The 20,502-nt window shown below is 46.1% G+C and overlaps 1 protein-coding gene across 3 annotated transcripts in view; it reads right to left on the minus strand.

Moving 5' to 3' along the window:
• Positions 1–20,502, minus strand: part of GTF3C1 (general transcription factor IIIC subunit 1) — a 160,378-nt gene that overhangs the window by 105,217 nt on the left and 34,659 nt on the right. For all 3 annotated transcript variants that reach the window (XM_025200611.1, XM_025200610.1, XM_014518635.2), the window contains exons 11-15: positions 16,803–16,945; positions 14,502–14,655; positions 7,870–7,973; positions 6,492–6,679; positions 3,494–3,781 (exon numbers count right to left, since the gene is read on the minus strand). In XM_025200611.1, coding sequence (XP_025056396.1) covers positions 3,494–3,781; positions 6,492–6,679; positions 7,870–7,973; positions 14,502–14,655; positions 16,803–16,945 — 877 coding nt within the window. The remainder of the gene's footprint in view (positions 1–3,493; positions 3,782–6,491; positions 6,680–7,869; positions 7,974–14,501; positions 14,656–16,802; positions 16,946–20,502) is intronic.

Consider the following 20,502-nt stretch of genomic DNA (forward strand, 5'->3'; position numbering starts at 1 on the left):
GGGGTGGAGAGGGAGCCCCCCCCCAGCCTAGCGCAGCACGGGCAGCCAGCAGCTGCGAGGGCAGGGGGCGCTTTCCTCTACCTGGAGCAACTGTTTGTAACCAGCTGCTGCTGCCGTCACTCAGTGGGCCCTGAGGGGCGAGCCCGGAGCCAGCATGGGGCCCAGGCTGAGCAGTGGTAGCATAGGACAAACTGCTGTTTAGCGTGGGCGAAAAACAGCCTCTCCCGCTGCCAGCGCTCCCTGGTGCAGGTGCTTGGAGCCCACGCAGGGCTGCCTATGCCTGCTCTCCACGGCCACTGCTGCCCCGCGGGACAGCCCAGAGGTGGCAGTGATGCAGCAGAGACACAGGCAGCTCCATGTGGGCTCTGGGTGGCTGCACCAGGAAGCACTGGCCAGAGGATGGGGAGGGGCTGCTTTTCCCTCCCAAGCTGAGCAGCAGTTTGTTCCATGCCGCTGTTGCTCAGCCCAGATGGACGAGCGCAGGGGCACAGGGTCGGGGATGCGCACTCTTGTCCCCGCCTGCATGGTGGGGCTGGGTCAGGGAGTGGAAGCGAGTGGGCGCACGGGAGCTAGTGACAGCTAGACAGGAGTGCAGGGCCCATGCCGGTGTCCCAGGGTCAGTGCCAGCGGGGCCCAAAGTGAGGCAGCAGGAGCACAGGGTACAGGCTGGCAGGGGTCTACTGAGCTGGGCTCGGCTGTGCCAGTGAGAGAGGGCAGAAAGCCCGCTGCTCGCTTCCACCCCCCTGCCACCACTTTCCTGTCCACCCGCTGGCCACTCTGCACCATTTGGCTCCTGGCTGCATGGCCAGACCACGGGACTCAACAGGAGCCGGCCCAGCCCCGAGGACTGGGGCGATTGCCCAAGGTCCTCCCCTGCCCCCCCCACTCTTACCTGAATTTTCCACTCCAGTGCAGGCAACAACAGCCACACAGTCCCAGGCCAGAAACCTTTGCTAGGCAGGGGCTTCTGGCTGGGGGGGAGGGTGAGGCTGAGCAGGCCTTGCTCTTGCAGGAGTCTACCATGGCTTCCCCTGGGTCCTAGTGCCCCTGGCTCCTTTCATCTTTGACAGGTGGCCAGGGGCAGATAAATATTAATTTTCTAGAGAGCCACGCGCATGATCAGAGTCAGGAGAACAGACCTTACGACGACAGGCTGAGAGCTATGGGGCTCCTTAGCCTAGAAAAGCGTAGGCTCAGGGGTGATCTGATGGCCACCTATAAGTTTATCAGGGGTGACCACCAGTATCTGAGGGAACATTTGTTCACCAAAGCACCCCAAGGGATGACAAGGTCGAACGGTTATAAACTACTGCAAGACCATTTCAAGCTGGACATAAGGAAGAATTTCTTTACTGTCCGATCCCTCAAGGTCTGGAATAGCCTGCCATCAGAGGTGGTTCAAGCATCTACACTGAACACCTTCAAGAGTAAATTGGATGCTTATTTTGCTGGGATCCTATGACCCCAGCTGACTTCCTGCCCTTTGGGCAGGGGCCTGGACTCAATCTTCTGAGGTCCCTTCCAGCCCTAATGTCTATGAAATCTATGACATGTTTCAGGGGACCTGCAGGCCAGACAGAATGGTCTGGCAGGCCGGGTCTGGTCCGTGGGCCATATTTTGCCCACCCCTGTCTTATTTGGTATTTCATTAAATGATTTATCAATGTCACGCAGAGTTGAAAATAGTACAGATGAAGTTGTTAATTCCTCAAGCTTCTAGCTTTGCTGGTTGCCACATGGGGCCAAGAAGAATTCCCCTCCTCTTGTGTAGCTGCAGGGGTGAGGGTTTTTTCTCCCCACACCTTCCTCAGACGCATTGGTTGTTGGAGGCAGCCAAATCTCAGGATCTTGACTGGGTTGTGCCAGTGCTCTTGCTGGGACTAAAACCTGTTGGAAGATTTATGGTTAGAGGAATTTGCCCCTCTGCTCAAGACCAGCCTGATCACCACATTGAGAATCAGGAAGGACTTTTTATGGACTGTACAAGTTTTTACCTTCCTCAGGGATGGGAGGGATGGCCTTCTTCCTTGGATCTTGAGTGTGTTTTAACAATCCTTGAAGTGGTGGGATATTGACAGTCCTTGTCCCCCTGTTTTCTCTGTGGCAGGTCATGGTGCTTTCAGTGTCTTTGGACAATATGCAGTGATTATGCAGCAGAGTTGATTTGTGTAGTTCCAGAAATGGATTAGACAAGGACTTGTATAGGGTGATTTGGACAAGGAAGGTCCTAATTTGAGCATGGGGTTGGACTAGATTTCCTGACATTTCTTCCAGCTCTGCTTTTCTATGATTCTACAAAGTCTAGCAAGAACAGTTTAAAAAACCCCCCAAAACAAAAATACAGATGCTATGGGCCAGACCCTGCTCTACGTGCTTAAGTGTGATTCTATTTTACACTGTTCAAATTCTTCTGAAAATCCATTAAAGCATGAAATTTTGTGACATTCTGTCATGTATGCCTTAAAGGTAAGTCACAAAAATCAATGTGGTGGAGAACTCACCTGTCTTTCGTATTAACAGTTTTTCAGTGACTTAAGTGCAATTCTATTCTACTGTGCTTAAGCACCCAATAGGTTGAACCAATGCTGCAGGAAACCTAGAACATGAGCTCATTACCCTGGGATAGCAGATATGCAGTAAATTCCCTTTCTCCATGATCTGTAGATGAAAAGCACTGTAACATTCTTATTAATTAGTCCTAAAAAAGAACGTTTTGGGGAAATTTTCCCCTCTCTCTCTCTCGAGTCTGGCAAAAATACATATATTCCATTGCTAAAACGTGTCCCATATTTTAATTATGGCTAAATCATGCGAAAGAAAAGTGTGAAATTCTAAAACCTAGCAACATCAATAATTCATTAAGGTATAAATATTACAAATGCTCTCCCATGCAGTGAAGATAGCCAGCTGCCACTGCCACTTGGGGAGCTCCACAGGGCTTGATCCTGACAGGTCCCTACTGCCCAGCCCTAGGCTGAGCAGGCAGCCAGCCACACCTGCTGCTCATGAGGCTCAGTCCTGGCTTCCCCAGGGTCCCTGATGCCCGAGACTGGGCTGGCTATATGACCAGGTGGCCCTGTTGCCTCCAACTGCTCAGGGAGCTCCACAGGACCCAATCCTGACTTCTTCACAGTCCCTGGTGTCCGTCTTCCATCTGGCCAGACAGCCTGCCACATTCTGCTGCACCTTGCCGCTTGCTCACTCAGGGACTCCATCGGGCTAATCCTGACTTTTCTGGGGTTCCCAATGCCTGGTCCTTGCCACCCTAGGGCCTGATCTTGATGCAGACTCCCTGCTAATCGTACACGTACACACACACACACACACACACACACACACACACACAACTAACCGAAGTATAAGGTGCAAATGTACCCTGATTTCTGCAAGTAAAAGGAACAATGCTAAGTGATGGGAGAGAAATTTATTTTCCCCCCACTAACCAGATTCTCTACATATTACACAGTTCTGGTCTGAAAGATCCAGTTCTTACCTGTGTCACTACAAACTTCTGCTTCAGACTCCAGTGCAGAGATTTCAGGATTCCTTATGCATGTAGTTTCTGGTGTAGCCTCATCTCCTGCTACATTTCGATAGGTTTGTGATACAGCATCGTGAGTATCCAGCCCTTCCTGATTGCCTTGATTCTCATCATCACTAGTCATTTTTTGCTGTGCCCCAGTTAAAGGATGCCCATAAATGAGGTACCAGAGAAAGATGTGGACCATTCTTAAACGAGGCATTTTGGGAAGAAAGCCAAGAGAACGCCCAAGTCCTGGAACTGAGAGGAAAAATGTTTTAAAAATTAAATATTCAATAAAAAAACAAAACAAAATGGATTAAAAAGATAAAATGGCTCATGTTCTAATACTGAGGGAAAATTCATATAAAAATGATTGGAAAGATAAGTTTGGATGGACAAAACGTGAAATTAAATTGATTGGTTAGGAGGAGTTCACTGAATAATGAGTTACAATTCCATAAGTCACAAAAATGTTGGTAAAAAGCCTATCATGTTCAAGCAGAGAACCAAATACAGTTACTTGAAATAGAAAAGTAATATATCAACAAATGTAAGAGGAGAGCCAAAGTAAATTAAAATTTATAAGACACAAAAAAGTGATAATGGCAACAAACTAAAAGGGGGGGGGGAGGGGCAGAGAATTGCACCTGACAAGGCCAAGTTTAAAGTAACATAAAAATCCTAACAATAGTATAGGCCCATTACTAGATGGGACACGTGGACATGTACGCTGAAACTAGATCAACTTACTTAGGGTCTATATGCAAATGTAAAAAAGGGCCTGTCTACATGTGCAGGTAAAGGCACAATGGGATCTAATGCATGATGGTATCTAATCCACATGTGCATGGCAAGAGGCGTGATTGTGGGATCACAAATTAGATCCCATCATGCCTTATTGCCAGTGCAGGAGAAGCCTGAATCCAGGTTCTCTCTGCCCTGGCAAGAAGTAAGTTCCGACAGCTGGGAGCCTTCTCACCTGACGGGGCTCCCAGTCACATCATGCACCCCATAGTTGGGAGACCATGGCTGCTGCCATCTCCCAGCCACAGGCTGTGGTGTACCCCCAGTGGGGAGATCACAGCAGCTACGGTTCCCCAGCCACGTTGGTGCCTGGGGCACCCCCATGGCTGGGAGCCCTGTCAGGTGAAGAGGCTCCCAGCTGCAGGGACATGTACTCCTGCAAAGCCAGCATCACTAAGAGCTCCTGGGCTCAAAGGTGCACATGGGCCCCCCCAGCTAGGAGCTCTGATCAGCTGATGGGGCTCCTAGCCATGGGAGCATAGGCTACATGTGCAAATTAAAGCTGGGTAGAAAACAGCTACGAAGTTATTACATATTTTCCAGCAATAACTTTACAGCTGGTTGGACCCTTTTATGGTGCTATAGTTTATCTGCACATGTAGCCAGTTTAAATTAATTGTGCAATTAACCAGGTAATTGCATAATGCATTTAACTTGAAGAGGGGGCCCTACAAAGGGATTTGTAGCAGACTGATAACCAGTTATCTTAAGGCCAATGACACATGCTCAATTAAAAAGGAGTGATGGGACCCAACAATAATGCCTCCTGCTGTGCCACAGTTGCATGGCAGGAGGCCCAATTGTAGGATCTTGGATCAGATGCCAATTGTGTCCTAAGGATTATCATCCCAGGCTCCCCCTGCACTGGCAAGTAGCAAACTAGGGGCCTGGTGTGGCTGCGGCTGGGAGTGCCAATCAGTTGATCAGTACTCCCAGCCTTGGGAGACTGGAGTCCTGAAGAGCTCTAGTGTGCTCCCATGGCTGGGAGTGCCAATCAGGTGACTAATGCTCTCAGCTGTGGGGGCACCGATCAGCTGACTGGTCCTCACAACTATGGAAGCACACCAAAGCCTTTAAAAATTGCGGTGTGTTCCTGAGGCTGGGACTGCACTGGAGCCCTTAAAACTTCTAGTCTACCAAGGCTGCAGGTGCTGATCAGCACATGTTCAATTTAAGGCATGATGGGAACCAGCCACAAAGTCATTACATATATTTGTGCAATGATTTTGTGGCTTATTCTCTGTTTTGTCACACAACTAATTGCATGAATGTGTGGCTGGGTTACTGCTCAGGACATGATTATCTGGTTAATTGCATCTTAAGTATAATGCCTGTCAGGGGCCTGAGTTAGCTATGACAGTAGGCACTATTCTAGCAACTTGACACTAGGTGGTGGGGGAGCTTGCTCACTCTGAACGAAAGGCTATCCCAGGATAACTGCAGGGACATGTTATTTGTACTGCCATGATTCTCCTAGGGGGAACTCTTGTACAGGTCTAACTTACTAGAATCCAGTATAGACTAAGTGTTATGGATTCACTCTTTTTATGCTGGTGTAAAGGAACACTACATATTGGTGCAAATGTGTCAGAGAACAAAATGTTTAATGATGCTGATGTTTTCAGTAAATATCTTTGTACAGTGTTAAGAGATCTGAACTCTTAAAGAGTTGCAGTCAGCTCTGCCTAGAAGCATTCTGCTTCATTTACAACTTTTTTTTTTGCATTGTGTACTACATGTTCCTGCTGTGCAACAGTAACATAAAATAGCATCCCAAAGTGCTGTTCAGAACACTGTTACTATTTTTCAAATGCAAGACCACAGTATACAGTTTAAATGATCAACAGGGATGTCAGTATTAGCATCCCTCTTGACCAGTTACCTAGACAACTGTACATGTAAATGTCAACTCTGGGTACGGACAAATATACTTTTTCCTACATGTACAACTGTTATGTCTATTTATATGCTGTACTTGTCACTGAAGAGCTAGGCACAGCCATCTATAGCTAGGTCAAAAGGCTTTAGAATACCAAGTGTATGAAGTTCCACCTACATTGCACTTGGGAGCTCAAATCCAAAGCTTGATAATTTGCCACAATCTGAGAAATGGAAAGCTCTCTAACAGTCTGAATGTTTATATAAAAAGAGCAAAAAGTTGTACCTGTAACAGGGTGATAATTTTTTAGCTGTGTTACACCCAGTTTTTCATCTGTTTTCTTTGCCCGACCATTATTTTCAGCTTTACAGGGAGAGCTTTCTTTTACTTCCCCTAAATTTGCAGCAGTCTCTTGGCCCAGACTTTCATCTTCTGCATGTATTTGGGATGTTGGTGTATGAGGAACTTTAATCCTATGTTACAAGCATACAGAAGTTAAATAAGTTAACTGGGTAGTTAAATAAGACCCTCTAAATTCATTTTCTGAACATGTTAACATGATGCTGTCATTATGCTAAAAGAAAATCATCTCTCTGCAAATGAAGCCTTGAACATGGGCATTAGACAGTCACTCTCAGGAAGAAGTAGAGAGGTGTCTAAGTATGGGTTTATTTGTAGAGGAGACTAAACAAGAGAAGATTTCAATGAAGAAAGATTAATAATACAGTCTGCTGTGCCAATGCCATCCAATGAGCTCCTCAGGAATACTACAGGAGCAAAGTGTCAAATCTCAAACAAATAAAGCAGCAGCTAAAAGCTGAAACAGTATATTTCAAGGCGTGTCTGGCTCAGAGTTGGGAGTCTCCTATGGATATTAGGGGTTTTGTACACTGTAGATCAGAGCAGATGTGAGAAATGATTAAGAAAGTGAAGTGTGACTTCTTTGCTGAACAGATGAGAATTTATTACCCAAATGAAAATGGTACAGCGAATGGAAAAATCTGCAAATGTTTCAGTGTGGAATGTGCTCAGATAATCCTAACAGGTGAACCATACCCCATGGTTGCATAGATGCAAAGGATGAAGGAAAATAACAAGGTCCATGCCACTCTAACATGGGAGAAAATGCTTCTGTGATCTCAGATGTGACAATCAATACAATTCCAAACTTGTGAACAATATTGTAGTCAGTCCTCTCCATCTAAGGCATAGGAAATTTCTGTAAGGAAAGATGCTCCTTATCTGAAGCTGAAGCCTGGGTATGTATAATTGTCAGGGTCAAACCAAATCCCTGTTTGACGATACGTTAGAGAAGACTTTCTTCCTTGTTTGAGGATCACTTCTTTTGCATACAAAGGGAAGAAGTGCTTTCCCCCACCACCTCTGAATCAGTAAGAAAGCCACTGAGTTCCTCTCACAGACAGACTTCCAAAAGGGATGTGTGCCTAAGGCAGGTTGGTACTAAAGTTACAGCTTTGGCTTCAGGAGATCAAAGTTCAATTCCTCTCCCTATTAGGGCTTTGAATAATCTTCAACAGCTCAAAGAATCCATGTTTCAGTTTCTTCAGCTCTACATGAAGGCTATTTTTTTCTCTTTTTTCATTACAAGAGGAAGCACGGAAGAGCCTGGACAAGAAATAAAAAAAATGTAGACTGTACTTGCCTGTTTGCTGAGCTTGAGTTGGAGATTCGGAAACGCACCTGCTCAATGGCACTTTTTACCAGGGGGTCATTAGGATTCACTGAAGGGTGCACTACAAATTCTACCTGTGTAACAGACAGCATTATACGGAAAGGATTTAATTTACTAATATTTATTAACAGAGAGACTACAATCCACACAGAAGAGTAACATTAACTAATGCTCTGAACATCTCATGTTTTATGCAACATTTAACGTGATACTTTAAGACCTAAAGGGACCAACATGATTATCTGTCTGACCTTCTCCATGGTGGCACGGACCTCTATTAATTTCAAGTTAATTTCAATAACCATATTTAATCCAAGTCTTTTTTTTTTTTTTTTTTTTAAATAGAAAATTCATCCAATCTTGACTGAAAAATCATAGTAATGGAGAATACACAGAAAACAGTTCCAGTGATTATTTGTCTTCACTGTTAAATATTTAGGCTTTTCCCCCCAGTCTTAATGTTCTCCCAGCCTAAGGTCAGTAGGGCACTTGCCTCATCCAGAGCCTTCATAAGCTGCAAGATTTTCTGATGATCAGATGTGCTAGAGATGTTAATGCATAGTAAACACTGATACTTGGAGCAGATTTTCTTCGGTTTCAGTTTGATCTTAGGGACCACAAGCAAGTGGTCAGTTATTATTCACACTTCCTGTGTTACATGAACCCACGCAAGTTGGCCAGGATTCATTATTATCAGCATCGAAGTCCCCCAGGAGATACAAGTTCGCAGCATTTGAAATCTTACCAATAACACTAGTCAGTTCTTTGTAAAACTTGTCTTTAACCTCAGCAGAAAAGTAAAGTGTTGGAGCATAGGCGCTCACTAAGGTGACTGTGCCTTCTTCAGTATAAAAGGTAGAGCATAAAGACCCTCTCAGAACCATTCAGTAGATTCTTGATCATTCTGAGAAGACTGTTTCTAACAGCAAAGTCTATGCCATGTTCACGTGCATGTTTGGGAGCCTTCCTTTGCTAGAAGAATGTGTGGTATTTGAGGCGAGGTACATTTCTTGTTGTGCTGCAATGTCAATAAAATGTTCAACTTGTTTAATTCCGTATCTGTAACAGCTGTCTTATGAGCATCAGAATTATTCTCAAGACTGTCAGACAGGCCAGTACATGTGGTCCTAAGATTCCATGCTGAAATGCAGAGTATTGATTTTCTCTTTTTCTTTTTGTCTGGTTCAATGATGCAATCTGTTTTTTAAGTTTTTTCTTGGTTCCAAGCACCCAATGGAGCAGGCAGACCATGGCAGATCACCCACATAACTGGCTCAGTTATGGGGGTGATAACTGAGATGCAATAATTTCTCCCATCAGCAATCCATAGTGTCCTTTTCTTTACCAAATAGGCTAAACTTGTAACTGCTACCTCCTATGTTGAATCCTTGCTTGAAAGAAAGTGAAGCGGGGGAGACCTTGTTTCCCCTAGCGCCCCCCAGGATAACAAGGAGTAACGGCCACAAGTTGATGGAGAGTAGGTTTAGATTAGACATCCATAAGAACTACTTCACAGTTAGGGCGGCTAGGATCTGGAACCAACTTGCAAGGGAAGTGGTGCTGGCTCCTAACCTGGGGGTCTTTAAGAAGCAGCTTGACGCCTACCTGGCTGGGGTCATTTGAGCCCAGTTTTCTTCCTGCCCAGGCAGGGAATCGGACCTGAAGATCTGAAAGGTCCCTTCCGACCCTACTTCTATGATTCTATGAAGTTGGAGTGATCTCTCCTGGGAGCAAAATCCTGAGCAGTGTACGTAGAGACACTAGTTGCCCGAGATACACCAATGTCCCCCTCTTGGCGATGCTGGTTTAATCCAAAGGAAAAGTAAGCGTCAGTACATTTGGAACCAGCCTGGCTACAGGAGCAAAGGAGATCATCCATTTGCCTATTGGGGCTCCACTCCTAGACTGGCTGCCAAGCAGGAGTAGAGAGAATTCAGTCTAACGTATCGAGTGGACCTCAATCCCACAAGCTTTTGGCAGCATTCCCTCTCCCAGGGGTAAAACTAGTAGCCCCTCTAAGGTGCTCTTCTGCCTGAAGTCATTGGAACCCTAGATGTTGTAAGGTTGTTTAACTGCCGCACAGCACTCAGCAGTGGGAAGGGAAGGTAGTCCATGAAAAAATGCTCAGAAGAGTACATATCCATTAGGCACATACAGCATGGTCTGCGCTGTAGTTGATAAACGATACATTTAAAGATATCAAATAGGGTTTCAAGCAGAACGAAACAAATAAGACGCAATGAAAAGTTAAAGCTGTCACAAACATTAAAACCTTTACCTTCTTAAAAAATATTTTTGGGTTGAAATGTATTTAGGTCTACTTGTAAGTTTATAACGATTCTATCACTGAATCGCAGAAAAGTACAGCAGGAAGGGACCTCAGAAGGTCATCTAGTCCATTACCCCTTTTCAAGACAGGGTCATCCTTAATCTTAACCACCCTAGACAAGCATATATGTAACCCAATATTAAAACTGCATGAAAAAAATCTTCTCACACAACTAAAACTGCCAGGCAATACCCGTGAACACCAAGAACACCCTAACCTGCTACAAGTAAGTTAGGGAAAAGAGGATACTGCTCATATACTGCCACTGCAAGCGCAAAAAGTAGTTTGTTAAAATACATTCAAAAGATTCAAGGAAGACGACCATGGCCCCCACTAGAGAAAAAGGCAAAATCCTCAATGGTCCTTGGTGATCAGACCATGGGGTAAAATTCCTTTTGGATCCTCAAGCCAGAAAACTCCACATTTTTTACTCTCAGGAGGAACATTGGCACACCCCAGTCAAATTCCTTAGCCTTAGCTGCAGCCAACACCCTCCCCTTCCCAGACATTTGTAGTAACCCAAGGGGAAAAAAAATCTTTCTGATCCTGGACCCAAAAGTCAATATAGCTAACAAGTTCCTATTCATTTGTTACAGTACACTTTAGGGGGCTTCTTTCAAGTCAGATAGTAAGATTTCATAAGTTTTTTTTACTGTGCATATATGGAGAGATCATTTTCAAGGGATAGTTATTAAATCAGAAGTGGAAATAACATGTTAAGAACCAACTCTACACTGAGCATAGCAATCAGTCTCAGTTGTTTTATATTTCCACAAAACTTCAGAACAGAAGTAGGGATTTTACTTAAGCACACAAACTTTTGGTGAAAAATCAGTCTTAGCAAATTTCAGTTAAAAAGGCCAATCAGTGAAGTTTTCATCTTGTCTTAATTTTCAAATAGAAATTCAAAATGGGAAGAGTTTGCACAGCCTGGACTATGCAGACAGCAGATGTTAAACATGAAGTAAATATTGATTTTCATGCACATGAAAAACAGCTTTTTTAAAAAAAACCCAAAAGCCAGTTGCTGGAAATTGGAATGTGGAAATACAGAAAGAGCAGCTTTTGCTGCTTACTGGGAAAAAATGAAAGTAGTCTGCACATGATCCATGGGGAGCAGAACAATGAGCAGACTTGGTTCCCTAGCTCCTGTTACTTAGTTACTTACTACAAGGAAAGATCTTATTTCTTCATTTTTTAGTTAAAAAACAAGCTGCATATCTTATTCTAGGGCATGCTGCATGTGAAAAAATACAGCATTTAACAATGAACAAAACCACTCTGAAGGAAGATGTATTATGGCTTTAATTTCTGAACTACTCTTGTGGCCTACATTTATTTGGAATTACCAGAAAAAGTGGTAATGTCTGGTGGTAATGGTCTACTTCCATCAAGCAACAAGTAATATCACTCGATAGAGATCGTTACACCCTGCAACTTGCTTCACATTCAGAGAGCCAAGCTACTCAAAAGGAGGAAAAGAAAAAAAAAAAAAAAAAAAAAAGGTTTTGGGAACTTGCTCTGCTAGGCTAGGGACAGACATTACACATAAACCAGTTTAAAGTTAACAGAAACTGTTTTAAACCTGTATCAGAACAGACATTTAATGCACATAAACCAGTTTGAAAATGGCTGAAACTGGTTTGCGATAAACCTGGTTGAATTTAGTATCAGACTCAACTGATTCGGGTCAAACCAGTTTATGCAATGTCTGTCCCAGAGTCTTCCCTGGTTTAACTTAAACCAGAGTCCCCCACCATCCCAGATGCTTTGCAGCCCTGGGTGGGGGACTCTGCTCCACAGCAGGCCTAGCCCCGCCCCTCTGCTCCCTAGCTGAAGCTCAGGCAGAGACTGCAGGCACAGGAAGGTCTGCCTGGCTTCCATGTGCCCCCCTCACCCCCCCACTCTCTTCTGAAGCAGGGTTCCCCCCATCCCCTCTCCCACAGCACAGATCAGACCATAGCCAGCATGTGGTATGCTAGCTAATGCTGAGAGGTGTCTGTGTACGGCAGACAGGACAGTGTCAGATTAGGGATTTTTGGAGCTAATCCACAGGTAGCTAGTAACATTCCTCCATTCCTTCCTTGGAAAAAGGTGTTTAAGAAGAGCTTGAACTAATGAGAGAGAAGCCTTTGTTTTCTTGATGGGCTGATAAATGCTCTCTTATCAACTCCCTGCTGGACAGGCCAGGAGCAGCGAGGGGTGGGGAACCCCTCCCTAATCAGAGCGTCCTGCCAGGGCCTGTCCATGCCCCGCCCCCAGCTCAGAACTGTAGACGGGAAGGGAAGGTTGCTCTAGTGCTCCCCAGATTCTAGCCTGAGCCACTGTAGGCATATGCCTGCATTTCTTCAGTCCAGATGGAATGGCTGTACAGATGCAAACTGGTTCAGCCTAGCCAGATTGGACTAACCTGTAAAGACTGAATCAATTCAGGGTCAGGCTTGCTGAATGTCTGTCCCTAGCCCTAGTGCTAGAGAGTTGCTGGCAAGGGCTATCAGCTCTCTTTTCAGCTATGCTGGGAATGAGAAGAGTCTAGCTGTGCTCCCAATGGGCAAAGGAGCTGCTCCCCCCAACCCTCATGCTGTTCTTTGGGTAACCTACTGAAGGGCTGGGGTGGAGGGGGCACGAGCAGCAGGGCTCAAAGTCTCCAGGCACCTTACGGCCACATCCAGATGAGCGCAGCTGCATGGTATGTGGTGCCACAGACCCATCTGCGATGCCACCTACTGCACATTCAGGTATTTTCCACGCTACTACCTTGCAGAACAGGGATGGGTTTTTTGATCCCTGGAGTTAAAAAAAAAAAAAAAAAAAACCGTGCAGAAGAAAGAAAAAAAAAAAAGCATTGCGAAGGGACAGCACGCACCACCTACAACTGGAGCCTGACCTGCTGGAGCCATGCTCTGGCTGTCGGCCAGGCTCCAAGCTGCAGGAGCACCACAGCATCTTGGCCACAGCCTCCCCTACCCTACCGGGAGTAACCTGCCATGCACCACTGCTAGTTGTCCCTGGGGAACTAAACACCTGTGTTTGTGTGGACGTGGCTTGTGAGTGCTTGTGTGTATGTGCTAGTCCTGCCCACAAGTTTATAAACAAATTCCTTCCCCCATTTCTCCCTGGCTTAGTACAGTCAGTCAAAAAGCCTGAGGCTGAATTGATTCAAACTTAGGTTAGCTTTCTGCATTCTGAAACGATAAGCAAGTGAACAGGCATTCACTTTCGATTCTGGAAATGCAGCCACATACCTCCAGTTGCCCATGCCAGGAGCTGGGGGGCTAGAGCATGCCTCCCTGCTAGGCTGAAGCAAACAGCTTGGACCAAGGCTAACCCCCACACCTTGCAATGGGAGGGTGGGGCGAGGGCTTGCACGGAGGTCCAAAACATCTTGGGATGATGGGGGACTGTGAATTAACTTGAATTTGGAGGGGATCTGGGACAGAAGTTCAATACATTGATTTAACCTAAATCACTGTAAAGTCTGATATTACTTCCATCCAGGTTTTTCTTAAACTTGTTTCAGCCATTTTGAATGTGGTTTATGTGCACTGAACTTCCTCTACGTTCCAGATTTGAACCAGTTTCCAATCACTTATACTGGTTTGTGTGCAACTTCTCTCTCCAGGCTCTGTGTCAGACAAATAAAACTGTTTGTTTACACCTTAGCTTCCACAAAGAGGTGTTAATGACTTCTTCAAGAATCAGCCTTAAAGGCTGCTTGAAGAAAGGGAAAAGGGACCCTGATTCATTACATCTCCCTGCCACTGTTCCCTGGCGCACCAGAGTTGAGCATTAATCACAGAAAGACACCTTGCAGGAAGTGGGAGGAGAAGAGGTGGGGAGAGCTGTATACCCTGAGAAGATGGAGGACCTGGCCAAACACCATCACCCTATGTATGACATGTCACACATTCAAATTAAAGCTTGATAGAAATCAAATATTAAAATGTTCTATTTTATTCAAGCAATATTTTTGAGGTTCACTGGCCATTATTGTATGATAATTACTCTGCATGTACAGCATGCCTAAATACATTGCACAATACATGTAACTTGTGTCAGGGGCCTTGAGTGCAATCTCTGGGCAATTTTGCCATGGGCATTGTTTAAAATGCAACTGGCTTCAATACAAGTTTAGAATAACCTGCTGAGAGAGACTACTGCTATTTACTTGTGCATCAAAGAATGGTCAAGACTTACTGGATAATGTACAGTATGAAAAGTCACATGTATTGCCACTATTCCCAGCACCAACAGCTCAGAAAAATAAAGTTACCTTTTTCCTAATGCCATCTTGAATGACTGTTGTACGGTACAGCCTGAGGAGCCCTTCTTGGGAAAGCTTTTGCACCAATCGAATAATGGACTTTTTACAGCATTTGGTAATAACACCTTCTTGTTTCTCCTGATCCATGACCATTTTCTGAAGCCTAGAACATAAAACAGACCAAATTACTTCATAACAACAGTGGCATTTCAGTGCTGCTTAAAATTCACTAGATTCTGCAATTTATGGTCCACTGAAGGGCTAGAAAGAGAGAAGAAAGAGAAGAACCCAGGAAGCACCTGAATTTCATAGATTTTATAGACATTAGGGGCTAGAAGGGACCTCGAGAGATAATCCAGTCCAGTCCCCCTGCCATGGGAAGGAAGTCTGCTGGGTTAAATGATCCTAGGAAGATAAACATCCAAATGCCTTTTGAAAGAGTCCAGTATAGATGAATGCACCACCTCTGGGGGGAGTCTGTTACAACCCTGGACACTTGGAGAGTAAAGAAGTTTTTCCTTCTGTCCAGTCTAAATCAGCCTCCCAGGGGTTTGTGGCCGTTAGACCTTGTTATCACTTGAGGGGCCCTGGTGAACAACTGTTCTTCCAGATCCTGATGCACCCCTCTTATATACTTATAGGCTGCCAAGTCTCCCCTGAGCCTTCTCTTCTTCAGGCTGAAGTGTCCTAAGCGGGTACCAATTATGAAGAGCCTCACAGGGCTTCTAACTGCCCAACTAGCCAGCTCTCCACCCTGCACCATGAGGGTCAAGGTCACCTTAGAATGTGTAGGGTCTTCCTCTCTTGCTCTAACAGGTACTACTCCTCTCTTTACTGGAGGCTATCACCAGACAACGCTACATAAGCCATGGCATTTTCTTGCGTACAACACACCCCAGAATAAGATCTGTCCTTTATTTTTGAAAGACTGAAGGAAAAAAAAGATCTTTCCTTGAAAATACTGGTAAGTAGTAATAAATGACTCAGTAGCAGAGGCTAAGGAGCCTAGCTTGCTGATTGTGCTGCTCCCTGTGGAGAATATGCGATGCTACTTTTCCCAGCAGAGGCTTAAGATACATAAACTTCTATTACTATATTTCCTTTCATAGTGTGCACCCCAGCAGCTTATTTTTCTTTAAAAAAAAGGTGTGCTTTTTATAAATAATATATGGTATATTATATTTTTTCAATTTTTCCTTTGCACCCCTGAGGAACAAATACACAATATTTGTAACTGCTAAAAGGTGCAATTGTGCTTATGCCTTATATATAGTATTGGAGAGTCTGCATTAAGTCCCAAAGAAGTGAACCCAGCACAGCCTATGTGATCATATTCTATATTAATGGTCACCAACCAGTGGGTCTTGATCCACCGGTAGAGCTTGGAGCCTCTTGGAATCAATCCAAGGCTGGGGTGGGGAGCTGAGTGCCCACGTGCATACACGCACATGTCCCAGCCAAGCAGGTCAATCCATGGGAGTGGGAAGGGACGGGGGACAGATCAAGATCCCCGCAATGAGGGACAGTGCCGCAGGGGCAGGGGTAAGTTGAGTGGGGCCCTGGCCGTGTGGGACTTACCTGCTGGGAAGGCGCACCCCCAAATAATTTTTTTTCCCGCTGCCTCGATCTGCCCACCCCTCCTTCCCTCCCCACAGACTTACCTGCTGGGCAGGGGCGATGCATAGGAAGTACACGCAGGTGCACATGCACCCTGAGCGTGGCGGTGCACCCCCTAGAAAAAGGCGCCACTGACGGTGTCGGTGGCACCTGTGGGTGGTCGCTGCTCGCCACCCTGCTGCTGATGGCATCTGTGGGCGGTCTGCAATCACCGCTGACTGCTGCTAACACTACCAGTGGTGCCTGTGGGTGGTCGCCGACCCCTAGTCGGCACTTGCCACCCCTCTGCTGCCGACAGCGCTGGCAGCATATGCGGGAGCTCCGCACTTACCGCCGCCGCGCTCCCACCACCACCAGCGCAGCCATGCCCCCGCAGTTGCTACGGGCATGCACCGTTCATGCTACTGGGGGGGGGCAGCAGCACACAGTAGATCTTGGGTTTATTTTAAATGTCAAAGGTGATCTCCTATGTAAAAAGGTTGGAGACCACTGTTCTATATAAATCAGCTATGAGTGATATCCATTGTGAGATAAAATTTGATTAATATGATTTTACTTTATGGCCCCATCTTGTACATGGCCACCCATGTAATCAGCATCACTTCCATTGTATAAGTAAGCCAAAGCACTGATTGTAGCTCCACAATGCACTAGACAACCGCTAAATAAACATCTCTTTGGCCACCATCTTACGTGAACAAGCTTTCTATTAGGCGGAGGTTCCGGACAGCTTCTACAATGAGATTCCGTCGTTTCAGCAGCCGGTAAGTTTCATGAGATCTCTCCACTGATGAGGTTCTGGAATGCTTTTCCTTCTTCTTTTGGTCACAGTTCTTCTAGTGAAGAACAAAGAGAAAAACAATTCATCATGTACAATTCAATATGCTCCACAAAGCACTTATGATCCTCATCACCAGGGATCTGGGTTTTCTGTTTGCCACTGAAAAACATGGTAAAACATGGATTCTCTCTTTAAAGGAGAAACACACAGATTTTTCTGCTTTAAAGGAGAAAAACATGGGAAACAGCAGGTTTTCCCCTGCAGGCTGGGAGAATTCCAGCCTGCAAGGGGCTGGGGGGAGTGGGAGGAGGGCGATCAGGCAGGGGGCACCACGTGCACATGCATGTATACACATGCATGTGGCAGCCAGGCAACATGGAGAGCAGCTCCCCACAGGTTAGGCAGAGGTGGAGGGTGGGGGCAGGACTGAGGCCCTCAGTGAAGAAGGGAATTGGGCATGCCTGGGGCTGGGGGCACTGCCCAGCTGGGGCAGTGGGTGAGGTCTGAGGCTTGGGGCCCAGACAGGAATGCATGGCTGCAGGACCCAGCTGTAGAGCAGGCCAGAGCCACAAGTGGCTCATCAGGGGGCGGCGGGGTGCTGGCTCGCCACCACTGCATGCACTCCTGGGGAGGTACTGGGGTGGGCACGTGCCCCAGATTTATACACAGGGTGGGAGTGGATGCAGGCTCGGGGCTCCCTGCCCTGTTGCCCTCCCCTGGGGCCTCCATGGCCTAGTGGGTGGGACCTGTCATGGCAGGGCAAAGCAGGGAGGGGAAGTTAAGTGCTACCGCCAGGAGCTCCATACTGCCGTGACAAGGTGCCCCCCTGCTCACCTGGCAGCAGTGGGGGTGCTGGCACGGAGTTATGTCCACTCACTGCTGCTGGGCAAGCCGGGAGTGTCTCACAATGGCAGCACGGGGCTCTTGACAGCGGCACCAAGCTTCCCCGTCTTGCAGAGTCACACCTACTGGGCTGCGGAGGCCCTGGGGGAGGGCAGCAGGGCAGAGATCCCAAGCCCGCAGCTTCCAGTCTGCAGCGGCCCCCCTCACGGGCTCCTCTCCAGCCATGCTATCTGTGGGGGAAGGGGAGCCTGCCTCTGCTCTGGCCGCAGCAGCCACCACCTCCCATGTTCAGCAGCCGGGGCTCTGGTACTGCTGGGGGGGTGTGGGGAGAGGGGGCTGCAGACCCAGGTCCCTGGTTCCATAGCTCTGGCAGCTGGGGGCAGGGAAATGAGGGGCACTGGCATGGCCAGGGGGCTGTGGGCTTGGAGTGAGGAGCACAAGCATGGTTGGGGGGCTGTGGCTTGGGAGTGAGGGGCAATGGCATGGGCAGGGCACCAGTATATCAGGGCTGCTCAGCACCACAAAGCAGTTGGGGCAGGGGGGACAACCACAGCTGGACCTGCGTCCTGGTGGGCAAAGGGGCTAGTGGGAACGCTAATATTCCATGATAAGAAACCCAAAAATCAAATGCCCAAATGTATATGTATTTAGAAATGTTTTATTATAGTGACTGAGGCACTGGTAGGCTTCCAAATGGTTTTAAAATTGTTTAAAAATATATCAATATATCAAATATCAAATCAATATATCAAATGTAAAATATATCAAATTGTTTTAAAATACATCAATAAAACATTGTGCTCAACTGATACATGTATATATTACACACACACACACACACACACAAAATGGTGTTTGATTTTTAATAGCAGAAAAACATGTATTTGGGATTTTAAAATCAGAGAATTTGCAAACTCTTCTCTCTCCCTTTTTTTTTTTTTTTTTAAATAAGAGAATTCGTGATTTTTAAACAGAGACAAACAGGGCTCCTGCTCATCACTGTACAGAACATCTCACACAATTAGTGCATTTATCATTAAAACACCCTTGTGAGGTAGGAAATTGCTATTTATCTCTATTTTACAGGAGGGGAATTGAGGCTATGTGACTTGTCCATGATCATACAAGATGTTTGTGAGGCACTAGATCAGGGGTGGGCAAAATACAGCCCAGGGGCAAATCTGGCCCACCAGGCCATTCTATCTGGCCCACGGGGCTCCTAAAAAATTTAGAAAATTAATATTTATTTGCTCCTAGCTGCCTGTCAAAGATGACAGGAGCCAGAGGCAGTAGAACCCAGAGGAAACTAGTGGCAGGACCCAGTAACAAGGTCTGCCTAGCCCTGCCCTCACAGCCAGAAACTGCTGCATAGCAGAGGCTTAGGGCCTGGGACCATGGGGCTGTTCCTGCTTCCCTGCGCCGCAGAGGGAAGTGTGGCCCTCAGCAGTTTGCCAAAACTCAGTAAGCGGCCCTCCGCCCAAAATAATTGCCCTCCCCTGCACTAGATAACGGAATGCAGGTTCAGCGAACACCATGCTAGCATACCAAACAACTGGCCACTTGCCTCCAGAGTGGAACAATCACCATCACATCATGTATCATCGGGGTTTAAATCATAAGCCTTTGGTAACACTGCTAAGATATATACCCCTTTTGCTACAGGCATAACTAAGGTGAAGACTATGTTTACACTGTAGTCAAGGGTTGACCACTGCTTGTATAGTTTTACCTAAGCTAACTTTAAGCTGATCAGCTTGAGTATGTCTAGCAGTGTAGCTGTGGCACTACAAGGTGTCTTTACACATGCTCCAGAGTGGGGCATTTTAATTCGAGTGGCTCTTGGGAGCTGCTCTAATTAAAGTGCCCGCAGCTTCTCCTGTATTCATCATCCTGCGCTTAAAAATGATGGCAGGGGCACTTTAACTAAGGCTTGTTTGACCAGCTTTAAAGTCCCCCCACCACCATTTTGAAGTATGGGGACGCTGAATACACGACACTGAGGCTGATGGAGCATGCTAATTAACACACTCCAGCAGACTCAAATAATCGAGTCTGCTCCATATGCTAATTAGCATGCACTGGAGCAGGTGTCTGCACATGAGTAAGAGCCCATTCTCGTCTCCATGGGCAAACTGCCAAGAGTATCAATCCATCACGGGCAGGTTTTGTAGTCCATACTGAACTCCATGCTGCTACCGCTATGCTGGCAGCAATATCCAGGTGTGTTACCTTACAGATAGTTTGGTTTTGCCTGTACGAGCTGAAAATGCACCTCTGACTTCAGTGTAGACATATCCTAATGTATACTAGAGGTTTCCCTCAGGGTTTCACTCAGTTTTAATTACAGCCAAATGCCATGGGTTTAGTTCAATAGCACAGTAAATCCTGGATTTTTCACATGGTTAGCTTTCAAGCTTATCCTCCCCTCCCCCTGAAGAGGAGGGTTTGTGAACTAGCTTTGGCTACATATAGTCATAGTAAAGAGTAGTAGATGACTGTTAGCTGTTTACTGCATCTTATTTCTAAGGGTGTCACTTCTCAGTTAGCTGTGTTGGACCACAGCAGTGATGCAGCTGACCAAAGCAGCAGCATCCTTTGAAGTAAATAATACAGCAAGAAGCTGAATAGTTCATTCTTAATTTAGCAACCTGCTGTAAAATAAGCAGGTTATGAGCCATCCTTAAATGAAAAGTTTGGATTCTATTGTATTTGCCATGGTAATAATCAAATGCACCTGGCTGTTGAAGAAAGGGAGCTCCATGTGCAAAG

This window comes from Alligator sinensis, unplaced genomic scaffold (genome assembly GCF_000455745.1).
Source record: "Alligator sinensis unplaced genomic scaffold, ASM45574v1 scaffold410_1, whole genome shotgun sequence".
NCBI classification, from domain to species: Eukaryota; Metazoa; Chordata; order Crocodylia; family Alligatoridae; genus Alligator; species Alligator sinensis.